The sequence below is a fragment of the Lagenorhynchus albirostris genome, chromosome 2 (genome assembly GCF_949774975.1).
Source record: "Lagenorhynchus albirostris chromosome 2, mLagAlb1.1, whole genome shotgun sequence".
NCBI classification, from domain to species: domain Eukaryota; kingdom Metazoa; phylum Chordata; class Mammalia; order Artiodactyla; family Delphinidae; genus Lagenorhynchus; species Lagenorhynchus albirostris.
The window spans coordinates 171,350,078-171,374,489 of record NC_083096.1 but is presented as its reverse complement, the minus strand read 5'-3'; the positions used below and the strand labels follow the sequence as shown (position 1 = coordinate 171,374,489).

The following is a 24,412-nucleotide window of genomic DNA, read 5'->3' as shown; positions in this document are numbered from 1 at the left end:
GTGTTTTTCCAAATCAAATTCCAGAAATCCCGGTTTAAAAATAACCAAGAAACGCAATCTTCTCCACCAAGCCGTCTGGCAAAAACAAATCCTCAGCAGAGACCAATGTGCAGTCTCGCTTCACACTTACTCATTTTCAGACGCCAACTCAGCGTTTTGGGTGGGGAGGAAAAGGGGAGGCAGGACTCCTGGGGGCCGAAGGACAAGGGCCCAGGAGCAGGGCACAAGCTGGGCTGGATGCGTTGCAGGCACACGCCCTTGTGGGCAGACAGCTGCTCGAAACTGCTGTGAAGTCCGGTTTTCCTTGGAGTCTCAGCCTGCTGGTCCCCAGCCCTGGTTCGGGCAGGAGATCAAAGCAGCCCTGGAAAACGGTCTCCGTTAGTGATCCAGAATTCATTCTCCTTCCCTAGGGAGACATCAGCTTCTGCTGGAGCCTGCCTTTCCCCATCATGACTTAGGGAATAGGCTGGTGTTGATAGGGAGTAGCGTTTATACTCACACCGATCAACGACTTCCAACTCCTTCCTCTTTTCTCCATGGTCTATTTTTTGACCTGTCATCTTTCTTAATGCCTGTTTTTGTGGGCGAGAAAAAAAAAAGTGTGATGGAAGAGAGGAAATTTAGGACCAGGGAAGGCCTGGAAAACTGTCAAATTTCATATTTCCTCCTTATTTGAATCAGCATTTATGTCCCTCAATGGGGTTTTCCTGCACATGCTTGTATAACTCCCTTTTAAAACAATTTTTGCTGTTTTTTCCTTTCCCTGCCCCTGGGTGAGTTATTCCAATGACTACTTTCCACCTCAAAAGAAAAGTCGTGGACAGGAAAAAAGTGGTCGTGTGGTCTGTTGGCTACAACAAAAGTGGAGCCAGGAGACTTTGGTTCTATTCTGAGCCTTTTTGGGAACACAACGAAGGCGAGGGACAAGAGCCCTGCCCTCTTACGGGAGTTCCCAGGACCCAGTGCCAACAGAAGGAAGTTACTTCCTTCAGATCCAAAGGGGACCAGGAACTAGCATATATGAAACACCTGCCCAATGCCAGCCTTCTACTGACTGGCTCAATGGACCCTCAAAACTTGTGAGACAGGGCTTTTGACTCCTGTGTTACAGTTGGGGAAACCAAGGCTGAGAGAGATTGAGTGGGTTGCCCCAGGTAGCCCAGCTTGGCAGTGGCAGTCAGCATCAGAGCCCGGTTCTGGTTCTCAGGTCTGAGCTGTCTCACTGTAAAACGCGACCCGCAACCCGCAACCGTGCTTCATTTGCTGATGGACTCAATTTATTGAGCACCTGTTACGCGCCATCCTCTATTCTTGTAGTGTAGTGAGCAAAACGGAGATCCCTTTCCTTTTGTTTTTTTGGCTGTGCCGCTTGGCTTGCCGGATCTTAATTACCCGACACCAGGGATGGAGCCCTGGACTCTGGCAGTGAGAGCACAAAGTCCTAACCCGTGACCCGGGACAGTCAGGAAACGCTCTCAAAGATCCCTTTCTTGGAACTTCCCTGGCAGTCTACTGCTTAAGACTGGGCGCTTCCACTGCACAGGGCACGGGTTCTATCCCTGGTCAGAGTAATAAGATCCTGCATGCCACGCCAGGCCAAAAACAAAACAAAACAAAAGAAGAATCCCTTTCTTTACGGAGCTTATATTCTAGTCGGGGGTGGGTGGAGGAGAGAGGAAGAGAAAATAAAATAAAGAAGTAAATTATGAAACATGATAGTTGGTATATGCTAAGGACAAAAGAAAAATTAGAGCAGGCTAAGGGTTTTGGGAGGGCTGGAGACACTTAGGTAGGGTAATCAAGATAGGCCTCATGGAGGAGGGGATGTTTGAAGACTTAGGTGTGAGAGGGAATTCCCTGGCGGTCCAGTGGTTAGGACTCCAAGCTTGCACTGTGGAGGGTGGGGGGACTGGGGTTGGATTCCTGGTTGCGGAATTAAGATCCCGGCAAGGTGCATGGCCCCGCCAAAAAAGAAAAAGAGAGAGAGAGAGATGTGAGAGTCAGAGAGAGGAGGCTGATGTTTCAGGGAAGATTATTACTGTCAGAGGGTACAGTCAGGTCAGTGCAAAGGCCCTCTAAGGCCACATTTGCCTAGCACATTCGAGGAGCAGCAAGGAAGACACAGTGAGTTTGAGATGTGTGATTTCTCTCCATACAGGGCCAAATAAATAACATCCAAAAGCATGACCGAAGAGGCCCATTTATGAGGAGCTTCCAAACAAACCAGCCAATTCCTGACTTTCCCCACTACCGCCTTCCTTTAGACCAGCTGTTTTGAACCCAAGGGTCTGTGAACTTGGATGGGAAAAAAAAGTACAACTTTTTTTTTTTTTCCACTAACCTCTTACTTGAGTTTAACACTTCCTTCAATTATGAGCCAGGCAACAAACCCCAGTAGACTTAGCAGGACCAGCAACTGACATCAATAGGAATCAGATATTTTCGTTTCACATAACAGGTGCTGTAAATTATCCCCAAATGTCTTTTACCCACTTCACTTTGAACTAGTAGTAGTTATAGAGCCTGCCACTCGGTCTCATGCTTCACTGCATTAACAAGCACATATGTTACTATATTACAAATTCAAATTTAAAACATTTTTGATAATGGTATTTCATTATATTTAGTTTTCTTTGTAATCCTATGAATTTTATTGTTTGTATCTAAAAATCATTCTGAGAAAGGCTGCATCAGCTTCCCTAGACTGCTAAAGAGGTCCATGGCATAAAAGAGTTAAAACCTCTGATCTAAATTCAATATCCTTGACAAGACAGGAAGCAAAAAGATAAATAAGGCACTAAAATTTCTTGAGCCATGACAGGAGACATGCCAGGAACTTGTTAGACATCACCTCGCTTAATCCTTACAGTTGCAAGGTGGACATGACTATTATTCCCATTTTACAAGTGAGGAAATTAAGGCTCAGAGAGGTTAAAGTCACCCAGGAGAAATTTCTTTCTTTCTTTTTTTTTTTAATATTTATTTATTTGGCTGCACCAGGTCTTAGCTGCAGCACAAGGGATCTTCCCTGTGGTGTGCAGGATCTAGTTCCCTGACCATGGAACAAACCCGGGCCCCCTGCATTGGGAGCGCAGAGTCTTCACCACTGGACCACCAGGGAAGTCCCCTCAGGGTTAGTTCTAAAGTCTTAATTTCATCAAAACAAACTGTATCATAAGTTGCAGCCTACATGCCCGTCTGAATCAGGACAGTGTCATACCCAAGTGGCAGGGTGGTATTAGTTTTGAGTCTGGATACTGGAAGTAGTTGCCTGGGCTCAAATCCAGCCTGTGATGTTTGTTTACATGTGACTTTAGGTAAACTACTTCACCTCTCTGTGCCTTCATTTCTGTGTCTTTAACATAAGGCATGATGGTGATAACAATGCCACCAGCATGGATGTGTTGTGGTGTAGAAAGTGTATGATGTCTAGAACAGTACCCAGAATGTAAAAGGTGCTTGCTTTATTTTTCTTAAGGACTTATTTTTATTAAGAGCTTTGGCTCTAGAGAGAAACAGATTGGGTTTGAGTATCAGCATAACTAGCTGTGTGGTCTTGAGCAAATCACTTAACCTCTCTGAGCTTCAGTTTCCTCATTGTGTAAGTGGGGAGCACAATACTTGCCTCATAGTGTGGATATAAGGGTTACATGATATAATGAATATAGGATATTTAGATATTTACTGACTAGTACAAGCAACCTCTAATAGATACGTGCTCAGTAAGTGCTGACATTAATGAATTATTACTATTATCTATTTCTATTCCTTTTCAACCCCATCAATTTCCCTACTCCTTGCCCTTGTCTTTATGAAGCTTTCCCAGCCTTTTTCCTTTACTCAAGGACTTCATGGAATGTCTAATACGATTAATCGAACTATTAAAGTTAAATTCAGACATTTACTACCCAAATGTTTATTGAGCTCTTACCATGTGCCAGACGCTGTTCTAGGCACATGGATACATCACTGAACAAGCGTCAAACATCTCTGCCCACAGCAGCTAATATTCTAGACTTTAGATACTCTGCCTCACACGAAGTCCCCTTTACTGATCTAGAGAGAATCAAATTAATATTTGACAATAATAACTTCATATCAATGTATTGGACATAGGTCTATACTGCCATTCTCTAGACAGATCCTCCCTAAGGTGAGCTAAGTAGCTCTCCAGCCCCATCCCTTACCACTGAGAACTGTGTTTTTCTCTAGACATGCGATGCCCATTCACAGTTCTGTGCTTTTGCACAAGCCTGTCTCTTTGCCTGGAGTATCGTTTCCACCTGACAAACTCCTACTTGTTCCTTGGGGTCTGAGTCAAATGACCACTCCCAATAAATACTGTATGATATCACATATGTGGAATCTAAAAAATACAACAAGCCAGTGAATATAACAAAACAGAAGCAGACTCAGATATAGAGAACAAACTAGTGGTTACCAGTGGGGAGAGGGAAAGGGGGAGGAGCAATATAGGGGCAGGGGATTAAGAGGTACAAACTATTAGGTATAAAATAAGCTACTATAAAATAGTCAATATTTTATCATCACAATAAACGGAGTATAACCTTTAAAAATTGTGAATCACTATATTGTATACCTGTAACTTATATAATATTGTACATCAACTGTGCTTCAATTAAAAAAAAAAGTCTGCTTTCTCCACGAAGCCTCCCTTGACTCCCAGGGCAGATGGCTACTCTGCTTGAGCGCTCCAAGGGACATCTGCTTATTTACCTGATCAGCCTCAATTCCTTAGTTGCCCTTAGTTGTCCTTTAGGGAACCATCCCCTCCTTGCTTTCAGCCCAGTGGGCTGACCTTAAGCCCACCTCACCCCTCATTCCAGGAATGAGCACGTGAATAGGCCTAGCCAATCAGAGTATTTCATTCTCGAGCCATAGCGATTGGTTCAGGGGTGGACATGACCCAAGCCAGATCAATGAGATTCAAGCCCGGGACTGTTTAAGCCAGTTCAAATTGGGTTTCTGTCCCTTGCAGTCAAGAGTCCTGACTAGTACAAGCACTCCCTGAGTAGATTGTTTTCTGATCTCCCTGTTATCTTCTGTCTTTCTCCCTAGACTATGAAATAACCCAGGGCAAGGATAGGTTTTTATTCATGAGGTGATCCGGAGTCCAAGTCCCTTCAGACAAATGGCGGTTGACATAGTCCTGGGACAAGACTGTAAACAGATACTCTTGTCTGTTCCATGTGAACGTGAACGGCTTCTGGTCCTTCTTTCTGAGACGGATGGAAAAGAATGCATTTGCCAGATCAATGACCCCGTACCATGTATATGAGGCTGTGTTTATCAGCTCTGGCCCAGATACCACATCTGGCATAGCAGCTGCAATTGGTGCTACTCCTTGGTGGAGTTTACAGTAGTCCACAGCATCTTCCAGGATCTGTCTGGGTTTGGTAGGGAACACATTGGTGATTTCACCCTTTATTGGTGATGAATCACTCTCCCCCTTTCATTGTCTTTCTCAGGTGCATTGGTAGCTTCCAGCAATAGCCATCCAATTCCAAAGTCTTTAAAACTCCAAAACACCTGATGGATTGCACCCATCAGTTCATTCTCTTCCTCTCATACCCCATTCCAGTTCACCACCTGTGAAAATTCTTAAAACTGCCCCGTAATTGCATGCCAGAGGCTCCTGGTACTCTACAAACCACCGTTGACGGGGTCTTAACTGCCAGGCGACTGGCAGGTGATCCAGCTCTAAAATCCCATTTTAGTTTGCTTCCAGTATCAACTGACATAGGTTGAGTTCTCTGTGAAACAGATTCTGAATCTGAAATTTGCATGTAAGAACTTTAGGGGTGGGGTGCTCTCAGGAACTAAACCTTTGAGTAAGAGAATCAGAATTGGGGCCGTCAGAATCAGAATGCAGAGGGAGAAGCTGCACCCTGATGAAGTTGCTCTGAAGGTTTCAGACAGAACCATGAGGAGTTCTGCAGTTGAAATGGGTTTTCAGAGTTGTCCCGCTTTGAGGCAAGGAGGCTAAGGCATTTATATTCCTTCCTGACCGGTCACTGGATGCAAGATGCCTTTAGGAAGAGGGCTTGATCTTGGGCAAGGCACCACTCTGTCTGAGAGTGCCTCAGTCCTGAAGTGGGGGATCTGGGCAAACACCACTGCATCCTCTATGAAGAGTTTGTCTTTTCCATGTTGATGTGCTGGTATTCCACATGCATTTTATTTTATTTTTTTGTTTGACTGTTAATAGACTTATTATTTATTTTTATTATTACAGTAAGCACACTTAACATGAGATTTGCCTTCTTAAATTTTAAGTGCACAATGCAATGTCATTAACTGTACGTGCAACGTTGTACAGCAGATCTCTAGAACTTATTCCTCTTTCATAACTGAAACTTTATACCTATCAAGCAGCAACTCTCCATTTCTCCCTCCTCCCTTATTTTTATTTTTTTATTTGTTATTTATTTTTATTGAAGTATAGTTAGTTTACAAGGTTGTGTTAGTTTCAAGTGTACAGCAAAGTGATTCAATTATATGTCTATATCTATACCTATTCTTTTTCAGATTCTTTTCCATTATAGGTTATTACAAGATATTGAGTATAGTTCCCTGTGCTATAGAGTAGGTCTTTGTCGTTTACCTATTTCAAATATAGTAGTGTGTATATGTTAATTCCAAACTCCTAATTTGTCTCTCTTCACCATGTACATTTTAAATATTAGACTCTTATTAGCTTTAGATATTGCAAATATTTCCTTTCAGTCTGTCATCTGCCTGTTAACTGTCTCTCAGTGTCATTTGTTGAGCAGAATTCCTTAGTTACAACGTAACCAAACTAACAGATTTCTCTCCTTAAGGATTTGTCTCCATTGCCTAGGTCACAAAGATATCCTCCTACGTTCTGTTCATTCGCTGAATATATTTTTACCATTCATATTTAGGCATTTAATCCTTTCAGAGCCCATTTTGGGTTTTTGTTTTGTTTTGTTTTTTGTTTGTTTGTTTTTAGCCACACCACGTGGCTTGCGGGATCTTAGTTCCCCAACCAGGGATTGAACCCGGGCCCACGGCAGTGAAAGTGCTGGGTCCTAACCACTGGACCTTCAGGGAATTCCCTCAGAGTCCACTTTGAACGTTGCGTACTATGTATGCATCTGATTTTCTTCCCTTTTCCTCTGTACAATGAACCAGCTTTCTCGATTTGTCTCGGACTCTCTGCTCTCTGGTTTCTGTTCTCACCACTGGCTCAAGATGTGACATTTGCAGAAAATCATTGCCCTCTTGATATTTGTACTCTGTGGTTTTAAAAAAATTCCCATTCATCTTGCCCTCTATGAAGCCCTGGGCACCTCGCCCTCTTGCAGTTCTGTGTGTGCTCTTTCTAAACTTATTATTTATTCTTATTTATCTTCTCTTTCTTTGTCTCTTCTTCCTCTTTCATCCCTAGGGCTTCATTGCCTTAAGTTCCTCTGCAGCTCCCCAAAATTGATATAATTTAAGGCTCTATCCTGGTCTTTATTTTTAGCCCTTGTAATTCCATCTTCTTTGAGAAATTCATCCATTTTCAAGATTTTAATACCTCCAGGTGAGTGAGTCCCCTACTGGCAAATCCCGCCCTGACCTCTCTTGTGAATGCCAGTGACAAATTTCAAACTGAAAGTTGGATAATTTTTAGTATGTCTGAATTCAAATTAATCTTAACCGTGAAAGTGATTTTATACGATTTGCCTATATTTTATACGTTTCCAAATCCTCCAACATTCTGTCGCAGCATCTTCTCTAAACTAGGTGTTCAACATATATTTATTCACTGGATAAGAGGATCTTATGTTTAACCATATTAAAAGTAAAATTATTTATTCATGGTTCAAAAGATCAGAGTCATAAAATTTCAGAGAAAACTTCAGCCTCGAGTCAGCTTATCTTCTTCCTTTGAAACAAGGGAGGTAGGTCACCTCCAGTGTTACAGTGTCCCTCTCACTGAGGGTGGGGAGGGAGGAACAAGGGTTGGCAGCGGCAGAGCCACAGTCACTGTGACGTCCTGGGAAGATCACAGTTTTGGAGTCAGAGAGACCTGCATTGAAATTCCATGTCCTCCATGGACATGGTTTCCTTATCTGTTAGAGTGAGTAAGAAGGCTCAGTCCAGATTGCCATTAGGAGAATAAAAGAAACAACACGTGGAAAGGTCTTGCACTCGACAAGTGCTAAACAGAATTGTGAGTTCCCTTGCCTCCCTCTCCCGCATTTGGTTTCAAGCAGAAGACAGAAGTGTCTGAGCTCTCAGGATAAATGGTCCCTGTTAAGAGCATCCTGTTCTCAAAGGGGAAAGTCAGACTGAAAGTCTCATTGGTCCACAGAGCATCCCCATGAGTTTGTAAAGTAGGTTGAGGGAACTACATTTGTCTCTTTACAAATTAAGACTTTGAAGTATCGAGTACCATCCTGAGAGCATCAAATGAGCACTTTAATGTTGACAACAGCTCAGAACTCAGACTCTCATGAAGGAGCTTACTGTTCACTTTTCAGATGGGCAATGAGGGAGAAAACATCAAATGGCCCATCCACCTGACGCTTTTATATGACCTGGGCAGCATATTCAAGCTGGTGCAGGGATGAGATATAAAGTCTCCACAAGCATCCCCAGCTTGTCTCTGGACTCCTTCCAGACCACCTCCTTGTCTCTCCATTCTGCTGCTCCTTGTTCATAAACTCTCTTTGTTTTTGGCTTCATGCTATGGTTCCTAGCCTCCACCCATCTTTTTGCTACATGGTTCTCTAGGCTTGACTCACTCTCCTGGCTCTCACAACCTCACCCATCCAAGCCATTGTTTTTGGTCTTTGTCCTTCCATCTCCCACCCTGCTTCCATAGGTAAGAAGCAGCCCATCTGTGGGGTCCACTGGAAGCGCCCCACTCCTCACCAGGACCGTAAGGGTCATGATGGCCAGCCAGATTCAAGATGGCAAAGTCCTTTCTCCCCACCCCCCATCTTTAAAAATCACTCAACAAGAAATGAAACAAAAATATTGTTTACAAAACCAGGAGACAACAGCTGCCCTTAATCACACTAGGTAAAGTAAAGAGAGGAAAAAGGCAAAGCATCCCAGTTGGTTCTGACACTGGTGGACATCAGGACGCCCTCTGAGAAGCACCAGGCTGGATCTTAACGACAGAGGGTTACTCTTATGCATCTGTTTATTCCCAGAGCTTAGCACAGGATTGGCCAAATCAAATCTCATGGAACACTTTTGAATGAATTACATCATTTTATATATATCATATATAATGAAAGCACGTGAAAAGCATATTTTGCTCTAAAAAGAACTGTTAGAAATGTTTACTACATTGCTCAGTGGAACTGCCATTACTTCTATTAGCCAGAGGGCCCTTCTAAACCCACATGCTGGGACTTCCCTGGCAGTCCAGTGGTTAAGACTCTGTGCTCCCAATGCAGGGAGCACAGGTTCGATCTCTGGTCGGGGAAGTAAGATCCTGCATACTGCACGGCACAGTCAAAAAAAAATATGGTAAAAAAGAAAAAAAAATCCAGTATAAACCCACACTTTGAGGAAGAGAACTCTAAGAGATTCCCTTTTCCTGATGCTCAGCATCTCATGGCTTCAAATATTTTTTCAGACTTTCTGCTCTTTCATCAGCTCAGTTTTAGTCTTTCATTATTTTAACATGAACTTGGTTCCTATGGAGGTCAGGACTTGATCATTACATTCAGCCCTTTGCAATGATTAGGAACCAGGTAACAGCCCTGACATTTAATATTTAATTGTTTTTGATCAGCATTAATTAGTCACACATGCACACCAGATTCCCATTTAATTAAATACTCTTGGGAACACATTGTGGGCTCAGGGATTCTAACCACATCAAAAAGGAAATGTTCAAATTTAAAAGCTGGGCCCTGGAGACCCAGGCATCCATGGAAAGGAAATTCCAGATGTCTAGCAACCTCCCTCTTTCCTCAGAATCAAACCTCCTACTTCCAGCCCCCTGGAATCTAAAAATCTTAGCATTTCTGCTGAGAACTTCAGGCTGCAGCCGTCTCCTCTCTCGTCTCTCTTGGATCATTGGTTTTACCCCCTATCCTGAATCATCCCCTCCACACACAAAAATGAGTAATCTCTCCCGTCCTAAAACCCCGCTAGCAACTCCACCCCTTCTCAAGCTATTGCTCGCTTCCTTTATCCCTCCTTGGAGAAATCTCCTTGAAAAGACAGGGTGCGCTTGCTGTCTCCGGTCCTCCTCTTCGTCTCTCTCAAATCCACTGTCTTAAACTTTGGTCCTGACCCTTCCGAGGAAACTGTCCTTGTCAATGTAACCAAAATAACCTCCTTGATGCTAAATCCAATGGCCAGTCCTTCATCTTCATTTGACCCAGTTAATCATGTTCTTTTTCTTGAAACATTTTCTTCATTTGGCTTCCAGAAAACCATTCTTTTTGGTTTTCCTCCCAGGCATAGTCATTCCTTCTCATTCTTCTTTGCTGATTCATCCTCAACTCCCCAGCCTCTAAATGTTACAGCGCCACAAAGCTCAGTCCCTGGTCTTCCTTTCTCTCTGTCAATACTCCTTCCTTAGGTGATCTTACAGAAGTCTATATATATGCATTGAACTCTCCATTTTTATCTCCAGCACAGACCTCTCCTCAGTTCACTCTGTATTTCCACTTGAATATGGACTTAGCCAGGTGCCTTAGAAATGCTCTATTGAAGAAGTGAAATCCCAGGGCAGAAAGTGAGAGAAAGGGAAAATGAGGCCAGGAGTGAAGGTAAGCAAACACAAGGGAATGCCTTATCAAGCTAGTCATATATTCATAAGAAAACACAACTAGTGGTGTGATCACATGGAAACATCTCCAGAGAGGCCAGGGTGGGAGTCAGGGTGGAGGTGGGGAGACACCACAGCACATGGTGCTGCCTCTTAAGAAGGTAAAGATGGGCTTCCCTGGTGGCGCAGTGGTTGAGAGTCCGCCTGCCAATGCAGAGGACACGGGTTCGTGCCCCGGTCCGGGAAGATCCCACATGCCGCGGAGCAGCTGGGCCCGTGAGCCACGGCCGCTGAGCCTGCGCGTCCAGAGCCTGTGCTCCGCAGCGTGAAAGGCCACAACAGTGAGAGGCCCGTGTACCGCCCCCCCCCAAAAAAAAAGAAGGTAAAGTTTATTTCTGGCCTGCAGAAGGAAGTAGAATTCATCTGTTGACTCCTCATGTCTTGTCTCTCAATGATAATAGTTTACCCCTGCACCGCAGGTTGTAGTCCCTGGCCTTTTGGGGCTTCTTGAGGATGCCCACTCCCCCAGCCGTGGTTTAGAACTTAATCCTGGACTCAGAAGCATTGGGAGGAACCATATCCGCCATGGTCTCGTCGTTTGGGTCTGATGCCTGGAGCTTTTTCAGCTTCTCTTGCAGCAGGCATGGTGAAGGTGAGCTGGAGCCTGGCCCTCACCCTGGGAGAGACTGAGACAGCCAGTGGTCTTAGCAGGAGACTATTAGCTGTGGTGACCAAGGCTCTTCTTTGAGTAAGCAGTCAAGGGGCCACGGGGAGGAGAAAGAGTTGAGGAAATATGGGGCAGCACATAAACTGGGTCTACTAGGCAGCTCCAGACTTCACCTAACCGAAATGGAATTCCTGATTCTGTTCCCCCATGCAAGCTTCTTTCTCTCGGTTTTTCCCATCTCAGTGTCAATTCCTGCCTTTCCGCTTGCTCACTCCGAAAATCTTAGAACCATCCTTAATGCCTCTTTTTCCCTCAAACCCTACACCCCATCTATCAGCAAATCCCATCAGCTCTAACTTCAAAAAAATCCAGATGTCAACCCCTTCTCACTGCCTCCTTTTTCATCATTTTTGGATGATTGCAATATCCTTCTATCTGATTCTCTGCTTCTGCCTTGCCCCCAACATTCTATTCTCAACACAATGGTCAGAGTGGCCTTGTTAAACACAAGTGACATGGTGTCACTCCTCTCCTCAAAACCCTCTAATATCTTCCCACCTCACTCACAGTAAAACCAAAGTCTTTGCTGCGGCCTATACAGTTCTACACCATCTGCTTCCACCACCCCTCTGACTTCACTCCTGTTTGCACAGTCTGTTCCAGCCATACCGTGCCTCTAAAGGGTCAAGCAAGCTCTCACCCCAGGGCCTTTGCACTTACACCTCTCTGTGCCTATGAAGACTCTCCCCTCAATTATCTTTGTGGTTTGCTTCCTCAGTCTTTCAGAGCCCTTAATGATGCCAAAAGCTTGACCTCTGTGCACTGGTGCCAAATCGAATCTTGGAGACAGAGTTTTGGATGAAGTAGAAAAGAATAGCTTTATTGTTTTGCCGGGCAAAGGGGGGCACAGAGGGCTCCTGACCTAAAAAACTGGGTCCCAGCCCGGCAGGGTTTTGAGGAGTTTTATAGCAATAGTTCAAGGCTGGGGTTGCTGAGAAGATGAGGGTGTGTGCAGGGCCTGCACTCCTCTAACCTGGTCTCAGGTTATCTTCTTGATGAGCTTCTCTGTTTCCTTTAATCTCGCCTCAGGTGTTTTCTTGGCTGCTCCTCCCTTGATTAGCAACTGTTCAAATCTGCCCTTTGGAACTCAGGGAAGGTCATGGAGGCTGAACAGAAAGGCTCCCATGCGCACAGGGTCCTGCTCGGGTTTCATTAACACCTCTATAATCCACTGCTTCTCCGCCAGAGAAGGTTCCATGGAGGAAGAAAAGGCTGAAGAATGGGAGAGATTAGGAAAGCAGGAAGGAAGGTGTGACCTCTTCAAGAGCTTGTTGGAAGGTCCAAAGTGATTGCAGGAATAATTTGGTCAAGAAGGAGACCTTACATGGAGACCTTATTACTGAACTCAGGGTGTTGGTTGGAAAGGAAAAGTTGCTTTATTCAGGAGGCTGGCAACCTGGGGAGAAGGCAGACTTGTGTCCAAAACCCAACTCTGAAGATTCTGCTCCACCATCATAGTTTTTAAAGGGAGAGTCATTTGGGGGAGGGGGTCAGAGTCTTCCTTATCTTCCACTGTGTGCAGACTTTCTTCTGATTGGTTGGTGGTGAGGTAACAGGGCAGTGTTCCAGGAATCTTGTGCTCAACCTGAAGTTACCATCTTCCACCTGGGTGGGGGCTTTAATTCTTGCAGCAGAACTCAAAGGTGTTGTTTATGTATATTCCTTCAGGAAGAACTAGGACCCTGCCCCATGGCTGCACTGTTGTTTCTTGACTGCCCCTCCTTTGTTTCTGCATTCCTTCCCTACCTTGATAATCAACTGAATCTGCCCTTTGGAACTCAAGGAAGGTCAAGGTGGCTGAATGAAACCTATTTCCTACAAACGAGAAATGGGGGACACTGAAAGGATTTGTACCCAGGAGGGCCCCACAGGGTCCTGCTCCATTTCAACCTCATGTAGGAGAGTAGTGAAAGAGTTGAAGGGGGAGTGGAACTGCTCTCAAAAGGCTTTGAATGCAAAGTTAAGGAGCTAGGTGTTTATCCCATAGGCAAGTGTGTCCAAGTGAGAATCAAGGTCAGTTCATTTAAGTTTCCACTGAAAACCAGGACCTCTGAATCAGAATTCGTTCAGGTGGTCTAAATATGTCCATAAAGGAAGCAAGAGAAACCAGCATTGACAAAGGAGCAAAAAAGCTTAGAAAAACACGTGTCCTCGAGAAGAATCTTCCAGGCCTGTTCAGGAAGTTGATGGGAGAAGGTAGTTTTCCCCAAAGACACTGCTTGAGATTTTATGTATCCCATGATGTGGTAACTGGGGGTTGGAAATGGGATTTCAAAACCAACCCAACAGGAAGAACAGGGAAAGGTTAGTGTTCTTTTTTGCTGCCCTCAGGTCAGCCCTACCTGGCTCACCCTCTTCCATCTCTTTTTTTTTAGCACTAATGAGCATGTTTTCTTTCTTTTTTAAAAAATTTATTTATTTATTTTTGGCTGCGTTGGGTCTTTGCGGGCTTTCTCTAGTTGCAGTGAGCGGGGACTACTCTTGGTTGCGGGTTTCTCATTGCACTGGCTTCTCTTGTTGCAGAGCATGGGCTCTAGGCACGTGGGCTTCAGTAGTTGTGGCACACGGGCTTAGCTGCTCCACAGTATGTGGGATCTTCCCGGACCAGGGCTCAAACCCATGTGCCCTACATTGGCAGGTGGATTCTTAACCACTGCGCCACCAGGGAAGTCCCCTCTTCCATCTCTTGACAACCAATGTTGTAAGGTCAAGGAGGTCAGTGAATGTGGGAGCCACCGCCCTCTGCTGGAGGGACTGGCCTCATCCCCAGACCTGTATTTGACTCCAGGTCAATAGTTTTCAACCTTATTTGAGAATCAGAAGAAAGCTATAGACTCAAAGAAAAAAAAAGATATGCACTCCTACATAAAGATTTGCATAGTTTCAGGGATTCATGGAAAGACCCTCTGAAACACACCCATCAGCCTCCCAGGTAAAGTTGTGACTTTAGAAGCAGACAGAGCGAAGTACAAATTCAGGGCAGAGACACCCACGTCTCTGGCTGTGAGACAGAAGAGAAGTTAAGAAGAGGCTACCCAGTCTATTTTATGCCAAAAATGCCGTTTTTTCTCCTTGGATCCCATGTTTAGAAATATTTTCTCTACCAAAGAGATTGCATTGGCTAAGAAATCATTTTTGCATTCCCTAACTTTTTATTAACCCACAGAATAGACAAGTGATATCCAGTTACCCCATAATGGCTGCGTTCATATAATCTAGGTCAAAATCAAAGGTCACTTGACATTAAGTTAGCCAGGGAAGCTCTGTAGTGGAAAAATCTCTGATTGATTTTGGCTGGCCCTTGAAATATTAATACTCAAGCCATGATGATTACATTTGTACCAACTGTCACTCAGTTCACGTGCTTAAATCCAAACCAATTCAGTGATGCTATTTGCCTCAAATTCATACTCTCTCACACACCCACATCAAATGCAGGTAATGGCAGAAAATGCACCTTCAGTTGCACCTTTTCAAGTGTTCCCTTTAAGGTCAATTCAAACATACGGTTAAAAAAAATATTGGCCACAAAGTTACACTTAAATCCACTCTGGTTGTTACTCTTGTGCTTCACACTGGGACCCTCAGGCACTAAAGACAGGACCATGTGAGAACGTGGAACATCAGCTGAGCACCACTGAGTACCCGGCATGGATAGTGTTGGAGAGGTAAACATGAAAAAGACATCATTCCAGCTCGTCCTTCCTTCATTCATTCAAGAAATATTACATGTTTCCACTGTACCAGACACTGCAAGGCACTAGGGATATAGTGATAATGAGACAAGTCAAGTCCTTGCTTTCATGGAACTTAGTCTGGTGGGAGAAGCAGGGTTGGGTGATGGAGGGGGAGAAGGAAGGAATAAATAAATAGAGAAGATAATTGCAAATTGTGATATGCTCTAGGAAGGAAACAAAGGGAGTGTGTGGAGTTAGGTAGGGAATGGAGGTGGAGCAAGGATCTCTCATAGGTTTAGGGTCAGGGTCCAGGCAGGAAACACTTGGTCCACTCAAACTGGGGAATGGAGGAGAGTTTGTAAAGTTACTATTTACAAAGTGAGAGGAATGATGTAATACCCCAGAGTTAGTAACAGTGGGAGCCATTGCTAGCATTAGGCCCATTTTTTTTTTAGCATTTCTTCATTAAAAAAAAAAAAATTATTTATTTATTTATTTATGTAGGGCTGTGTTGAGTCTTCATTGCTGCACACGGGCTCTCTCTAGTTGCAACAAGTGGGGGCTACTCTTCACTGCGGTACGTGCGTGGGCTTCTCATTGCAGAGGTTTCTCTTGTTGTGGAGCACGGGCTCTAGGCGCAGGGGCCTCAGTAGTTGTGGCACACGGGCTCGGTTGCCCCGCGGCATGTGGGATCTTCCTGGACCAGGGATCGAACCTATGTTCCCTGTCCTCGTGCCTCTCCGGGGCCAAGAGCGCGGTCGCAGTCTCTGTCCTGCCGCAATGTGGCCTCATCTTTCGGCCTGGCCCGGCCTGCCGTCGGCGTCCATTAAGCTGGATCTGAGCTACAACGGGAAGAAGCAAATCAAAGAATCTGAAGAGAGCTGATGGGGAGGCCCATCTGAGGGGAGCTGCTGTGGGTACATCACTACCAGTTAGCGGCAGAGTAGCCTGGGATCCAGCTCTCACGATTTCCAATCTAGTGTGGTCTCTGCTAGTTTAGTTTCCTAGGGCTGCTGTAACAAAGAACCACAGACTGGGTAGCTCAGAGCAGCAGGAATTTATTCTCCCTCAGTTCTGGGGGCTAGAAGTCCAAACTCAAAGTGTCGCAGGGTTGGCCCTTCCTGGTGGCTCAGAGGGAGACTCTGTCCGTGCCTCTCTCCTGGCTTCTGGGACTGCTGGCACCCCCTGGGGGCCCTTGGCTTTGCAGCCACAGAACTCTGATCTCTGCCTCCATCATCACATAGCCATCTTCCTTCTGTATCTGCCTGTCTCTCTACATCTCTTCCTCTTCTTATGAGGACATCAGTCATTTTGGATTTTGGGTTCCTCTTACTCCATTATGATCGGATCTTAACTAACAACATCTGCAATGATCCTATTTGCAAATAAGGTCACATTCTGAGGTTCTGGGAAGGGCATGAATGTGGTGGGGGACACTATTCAACCCAGTACACCTGCTTCAAGGTAGCAAAGCATTAAGTTTGCAAAGTGTCTCCGTCATCTTGTCCTCTTTCAGGGACCCTTTCATTCAGTTTGAATCCCCCATTCCTGCTATTATATATTCAGAACACATGATCTAGTAGCTTAATCACTTGAAAGAGCAAGGATTACCCCAATAAAATGTCACTACACACCTATCAGGTTGGCAACAATTTTAGAGTGTAATTTAAAAAAATCAACTCTCGGGGAGGATGTGGAGCAACAGGAGGTATTATACACTGTGGTGAGCATGTAAATTGGCACAGTCGTTCTGGGCTGAAGTTGGCAGTATCTAATGAAGCTGAAGATAAAAAAACCCTATTGCCCTCCTTAGTTACATATCGTATAAAAACGTATGCTGGGGCTTCCCTGGTGGCGCAGTAGTTGAGAGTCCGCCTGCCAATGCAGGGGACGCGGGTTTGTGCCCCGGTGCGGGAAGATCCCACATGCCACGGAGCGGCTAGGCCCGTGAGCCATGGCCACTGAGCCTGCGCGTCCGGAGCCTGTGCTCCGCAACGGGAGAGGCCACAACAGTGAGAGGCCCGTGCACCGCGAAACAAAAACAAAAACAAAAACGTATGCTGATATGCACTAGGATATATGTACAAGGATGAGAAACCTTGTTGGTAATAGTTCCCAGCTGGAAACAACCCAAATACCCATGGAGAGTAGAAAAAATAAACAAATTATGAGCCAAGACATGGAAGCAACCTAAATGTCCATCGACAGATTAATGGATAAAGAAGATGTGTTTTATACATATATATATACACACACACACACACACACACACACACACAATGGAATATTACTCAGCCATAAAAGAAGAATGAAATAATGCCATTTGCAGCAACATGTATGGACCTAGAGATTATCATACTAAATCAGACAGAGATGAATACCATATGATATTACTTATTTGTGGAATCTTAAAAATGATACAAATGAACTTATTTACAAAACAGAAAGAGACTCACAGACATGGAAGACAAACGTATGGTTACCAAAGGGGAAAGGGGGGAGGGATAAATTGGGAATTTGGGATTAACAGATACACACTTCTATATGTAAAATAGATAAACAACAAGACCTACTGTATAGTAGAAGGAACTATATTCAGTGTCCTGTAATAACCTATAATGGAAAAGAATCTGAAAAAGAATATATATAAACATATATAGATACAGATATAAAACTGAATCACTTTGCTGTACACCTAAATCATTGTAAATCAACTATACTTCAATAAAAAAACAAAAAACAAATCATGGATAGAATATAACGGAATACTATATAGCAATGAATCGAGAATGGACTATACATGCAACAACATGGATGAATCATAAGGCATAATAATGAGCAAAAGAAGTCAAATACCATAGAATACAGACTGTATGATTCTATTTATATAAAGTTCAAAACCACGCAAAATTAAACCATATTGTTGAAGGATGCATAATCAGATAACAACACTTAAAGAAAGCAAGGAAATGAATAACACAGAAGTCAGAATAGTGGTTATGCTGGCAGGGAGGGAGGGGATATGATCTGACAAAGGACACACCAGGGAGTGGGTTTCTGAAGTGCTAGTAGTGGTCGTTTTACAATAATGTATGTGTCACACTGTATTTATGTTTTTAGCACTTTTCTGTATGCTTGTTGTATTTCACACATATGCATGTTTTTAAAAACAACAGCAAAAAATAAATAAATAAAAAATAAAAACAACAACAAAGGACAGCCACCTGGGCTTTGGAAACAAACAAGGAAGCTACTTAGTAGCTGTTCGACTTTGGACACATTACTGAAGGGGCAAGATGATATAAGACCCGGCTTAGAGAAGATATGAATCAAAAAATGTGAATCTCCCTTTAAGAAAGGAATTAGTTTTTAATTGAAGGGAAACTGAAAAAATAATACTGGAATCTAAAAGACCTTTATATATGCAGGTGTTGTGCTGTAAAATGTTCTAATCTGTGTTGTTAATGAAGCTGGATTTACAACCTAGTAAACTAAATAAAGAGTTTATGTTTAGTTGATTAACCAGTCGAGGCTAAAATCTATTCTACTTAAGTGACAGTTTTTTTCACTTTTCTTCTATCAATGTAAAAAGATACTGGCTCTCTTACTGTGAAATTGCTTTATTACAAGACTCTGTTTACCCGTTTGAAACGCTAACTTCTATCTTTGTGAAATTTGCTCTATACAATTGGGAGAAGTCCTAATGATGGTAATAATAGCTTACGCGAAGGATTCAAATTAGGAACAGAGCAATTCTTTTTTTTTTTTTTTTTTTTTTGTGGTACGCGGGCCTCTCACTGTTGTGGCCTCTCCCGTTGCGGAACACAGGCTCCAGACGTGCAGGCTCAGCGGCCATGGCTCATGGGCCCAGCCGCTCCGCAGCATGTGGGATCTTCCCATACCGGAGCACGAACCCGTGTCCCCTGCATTGGCAGGCGGACTCTCAACCACTGCGCCACCAGGGAAGCCCTCAAATTAGGAACAAAGCAATTCTTTAGGCAGTTTGTAGTTACTAAAACATTTTGACACGACACTATCATCCTTTGAAGACTTCCTTACTTTGTGATACAAGAAGATATTCCAGGGTCATCTTGAATTTTCCCTGCTTGAGCCCTGGAGTCTTAGCCAATTTTCCAGGGAGCCCTGGGTCCTTTAAGTAGAGAATGGTATTTAGAAGCCAAGATCTAGGTTTGCTTATTGCTACTGGTATGTCATTGCTTTTAGGCCCTCTCCACAGACAGGATTGGGAAACAAACACACACACACACACACACACACTTTTATATGTATCTCTATTACATTAAATACCATGAGTTCATACTGATACACTCAATTCCAATCCAACAGCAAAGAATTCTTTCAAGCTTTTTCCCTTTCCATGTTTGTAACTCCCTTCTCCAGCATTGAGAAATCTATTTTTAATCATTTTGAATGTAACTAAGTTTACAGTGAGTGTCTTGCTTATTTTTTTAAATTGCTGTTTAAAAAAATATTTTCCCCACTTGTATTGGTCTTTGCTCTCTAAGAACTATAAAAACGCCAGCGTTTTCATTTATTTATTCATTCAATCAACATATTTATCAAGCAAACACTATGTGTCAGATAATGTTCTAGGGGTGGGGCTACAGCAGTGAATAAAGCCTCGTATTGGGAAAGGAACCATGGAAAGAGAGAATAATAGATACAAACTAGGAAGAAGCTGGGATCTGAACGCAGACAGCCTGGCTCCAGAATTCATGCTATACCATCTGCCTCTGATTGCTCTCGTAATTTGCTCTCTGCCTTCTACAAAAATTCACAACTCTCTTGAATCCAATAAAAATGCCTCTGTCAGTTTCTAAATCTACACAATGCAGAGCCTTGTGCATCTTCCACATTACTTAACATCTCTGAGACTCAGTTTCCAAATCTGCGAAAATGAAGATCCTAATCTCAACTTGCTGTGAGGATAAATTAAAGTACATGAGATGCCTGGTGGTATTTGTGACACATCATTTGTATTTAGTGAAGTTAATTTTCCTTCTCTTTTTCAACATAAATGCTACACTATAAAGTTCCCCCAGAACAGAGACTTTTTCTTCCTCTCTCTAACTCAACTGATCAGTCCATCATTTATATATTCATTCTTACATCCATTTGAAAAGGAGTTATTGAAAATCCAATATATACTAGGCTCTCTCCTGGTCATCAGGATATAAAAATGGCACAGCCCCCATTCTCAAGGAGCTCACAGTCACATCCAAGAAACACACAAACAATTACAATATAGTCTGATATGTAGTTCAGATGCGAGCTGGATGAAGGATGGTCATGTCATGGAAGAAGGCTTCCTGAAGGAAGTGGCTCTGTCATAGCAAGGACTAGAACAGTGGTTCTGCTGTTAAAGATGTCAAGAATAAATAAGTATATGGGTAAATGAATTCAATTCAGTTCATATATTTCATAGAAGATCCTACTGTCCAAGGCCTTGTGCTCTGAACTGGGAGTGTGCAGATGAAGAAGGGGCAGCTCAGGCCTTTAATGAGCTTCTAGTTTTACTGGCAGATACAAACATCTGTAAAGAGATGTTTCAATACAATGTAGAGAATCCTGTGGGGTAGGTGAGCTCCTGCGACAGTAAGAAGATGGAGGGAGGCTCCATGCTCTATTAGTGGATGGATGAAAGGGGGCTCTAAGTTCTATTAGTGCAGGTTTCCTAGAATGAATTGTTGCAGCTTGAATATAACCAGTAGATGAATAGGAGTCATTGACAGCTTCTAATCAGAGGAATAATAGAGTCAAAACTGTATTTGTTGGTAGGATGGAGGATGGAAACAGGAAGGGAAAACTAAAGGAAACCAGCAAAGAGGCTGAATTATGAATAGGAAGCTTGATCTGGAGATAGAATTTGGCACTGTTTGCAATTACTCAGGGAGAGTATGTAAAGAGGATTGATGGAAACCAGCAAACCAAGACTCTTAACTAGCTGCAGAGAAAAACAGCCCTGGATGGACCCCGTAAGGAGAAGAGTCAGAAGAGGATAATTAGGAAAGACTGGTGTCCTGGGAGTCAAATGAATAAAAGAGAAGGAGAAGACAAGGAGGATCAGGAAAGAGACAGCAGTTGTGTCCAATGCTGTACAGAGATCAAAAAGCGTCCACTTTATTTGGCAATAGGTGACTTTTTAAAAAATATTTATTTACTTATTTAGGCTGCGCCGGGTCTTAGTTGCTGCACGCGGGATCTTCCTTGCTGCATGAGGGATCTTTCTTTTTTAGTTGTTGCAGGAGGACACTTAGTTGCGGCATGCACGTGGGATCTAGCTCCCCGGCCAGGGATCGAACTCCGCCCCCTGCAATGGAAGCGCGTCGTCTTACTCACTGGACCACCAGGAAAGTCCCCGCAATAGGTGACGTTTGCCAGAGCACTTTCTGTGTTGGTGGTGAAGGCGGGAGTTCCACTGCAATAAATGAGTGAATGAGGGAGGAGAAAAAGCCAAGATGAGTAAATGAATGAATAGATCCAGCGCTGTGCCCTCACTTGCCCTGGGAATTTCCAAGGCCAACGTCGGGAGTTGGTGTTGTGGAAGGACCTTCCAGACAGGGCGCTGGATGCCGCCTAGGAAACCTGTCTGCCTCGCAACCCTTAGGTAGCCGCGGCTCCAAGGTCAGGGTCACCTCTGGCCTCCAGGCAACTCGTCACCTTGACGACCAACTGAAAAAAACCGGAAAGTACGGAAGCTGTCAGATCATCTCGCGATATCTGGCGGGCCGTCGTCGGCCTTCCGGGCCTGGGAACGGAGGCGGCTCTCGCGATAGTTGCCTGGGGTTTGAGCGCGGGGCCCGACGGTCCGGAAAGCTGGAACTACGGGTGGGGAACATGTCGGATTCGGAGCTCGGCAGGAAGTGGGACCGGTGCTTGGCGGATGCCGTCGTGAAGATAGGTAAGGGGTTCCTCGTCTCCGGCAGGCCCCACCCGGAGCCGATAAGTTGGCTCAAGGCTCCGCTGACCCGGAGGGCGGAGGAGAAGCCCCGGGAGAGGTCAGGCCGTTTGGCCTGTTCCAGCCCCTCAGGCCAGGGAGAGCTGTCCGGGCCTGGGCAGGAGGTCACTACGGCGGCTGGGGACGCGGACTCCAGGAGCCTGGGCGGCTGCCCGAGGTGGCAGGGGTGGAGAGGCAGCCCCGAGGAGGTGGGGGTCGGGTTGGCAGGTGGCAGGAGAGTTGGGGAGCTCTGCGAGTTGAAGCAGTATGCAGGGCGCAACCTTGGGCTGGAGGCTGGAAATTCTCCTCCCTCGTGTCACATCTCTCGCACGGGGCGTGCAGCTTGGCCTGGAGGCCACCTTCCTCCTCTGCTGAATCAAAAGTGCTCTCTAAGAAGGTCATCGGGAGCATTTTATAGATACTGTCAGGCTTTAACGTGAGTTGTTGTCATTCCCGAATTGTAACCTGGTTTATAGGCATCAGAGTAGTGTGGGGCCTGAAATCCGAGACAGTGATGGTGATCTGGAATTAGAATTGCCTTGGGAAGTAAGATAGTGATTGGTAACTTTTCAGCCCTTAGTGTAACTCGGTGTAGCCTTTTAACACGTGCTCAGGGACGACACAAAAATTATGAAGTCACTGCTTGGAGGGGAGAGGGAAAGAGGGAAACTCACTAAGTGCCAGACTCTGTGCTTGGTGTGCAACTTAATACATTATTTAATACAAGTCATGAAATTGAGAGTCAAGTGAAGGGATTTGCCCAGGGCCTAATCAATGACAAAGTTGGGAATTTAACCCAGGTTTTCTGGCTTCAAGTACCATACTTTTCTTCGATACTAATTTTTATTATCTAATTTTGATATTTTTGTATGGAAATCTCAAAAAAGTATTTAAGAGGATTTAGGATTGTGCCCTTGAATGAAAATATTGGAAAGGAAATAAAATTGTAAGGTCCATGAAAGCAGGGATGTTTTCTGGTTCATTCAGTGCTGTAGCCTCAGCTCCCAGAAGAGTGCTTAATAAAAAATGTTGAGAATGAGTCAGTAAATGAAGTAATTTATCACAGCTACCCCTTCATCCTCGAATTCACCACTTACCGGCTGTGTGATTTCGGGCAAGTTATCTAACCTCTCTGTGCCTGCTTACTCATTTGTAAATTGGCAAGAATATTGCTATCTCACAGAGTTGTTTTGAGGATTAAATGAGTGAGTTTATGTAGCGGCTTCCTTAACTATGAAATGGGGATAAAGAGATAGATTTACCTAAAAGGATTATGAAGACTGAAGGACAGAAAAGTACACAAGATACTTGCACAATGCCTGGCACTTACTATAGATTCAGTAAATGGTGGTAGTAATAATTGTTAATATTGATACTGTGCCACTGCTGATCACCTGAGGCAGTAAGTAGTGTGTGTCATTCATGAGTGGGACATTGGTGGGGCATACACAGGTGGAATAATTAAATGAAGCATGGTGATATATGATTACAGATAAAAACTAAAATAAGTTATTTAGACTTTTTGCTGTAGAGCTATTATTATAAATCAAGTAAATGGAGTGGTGGGTTGAGGGAAGTGGGCCTTTAGTAGAGCTTTGGATAATGACTTGGACTTGGATAGTCAGGGAGAGTGGAAGAACTTGAGCAGAGGCTGGTTGAACTTTCATGGAGGAGGAATTGAAGCACGGAGAGGTTAAGTGGCTAGGAGTGGAGGAGCTGGGGTTAGACCCAGGCATTCTAATTTCAGCACCCCCCTACTCCCTAAACAAGGCTGGTTTGAGTGGAGTCAGAATTGTGGATTACCTTAGAGAGATTCTACTTTACCTTGAAGGCTTTTGAGTTGGCTTTGGCTTTTTCACATGCATGCTGCATGTTCAACACCTTTGTCTTAAAAATCTATTACTTCCTGCTCCCAGGGATCAGTAAGTCGAGGCTAGTAGGGAATCATGAGATGGTTTTTTTTTTTAGATGTTGGGGGTAGGAGTTTATTAATTAATTAATTTATTTTTGCTGTGTTGGATCTTCGTTTCTGTGTGAGGGCTTTCTCTAGTTGTGGCAAGCGGGGGCCACTCTTCATAGCGGTCCGCGGGCCTCTCACTATCGCGGCCTCTCATTGCGGAGCAGAGGCTCCAGACGTGCAGTCTCAGTAGTGGTGGCTCACGGGCCTAGTTGCTCCGCGGCATGTGGGATCCTCCCAGACCAGGGCTCGAACCCGTGTCCCTGCATTAGCAGGCAGATTCTCAGCCGCTGCGCCACCAGGGAAGCCCATGAGATGGTTTTAA

At 44.2% G+C, this 24,412-nt stretch overlaps 1 protein-coding gene across 2 annotated transcripts in view; it reads left to right on the top strand.

Annotated features, from left to right (window-relative positions):
* The first annotated feature begins 21,952 nt into the window (after positions 1-21,952).
* The window catches only part of MICOS10 (mitochondrial contact site and cristae organizing system subunit 10), a 36,562-nt gene continuing 34,102 nt past the window's right edge, over positions 21,953-24,412 (top strand). The window contains exon 1 of one of the 2 annotated variants that reach the window (XR_009539301.1): positions 21,953-22,094. Coding sequence is in view for 1 of the 2 variants with exons in the window: in XM_060142784.1 (XP_059998767.1) it covers positions 22,031-22,094 (64 nt within the window). In the remaining variant the exon portion in view is untranslated. The remainder of the gene's footprint in view (positions 22,095-24,412) is intronic. The other variant, XM_060142784.1, reaches the window with a different exon arrangement.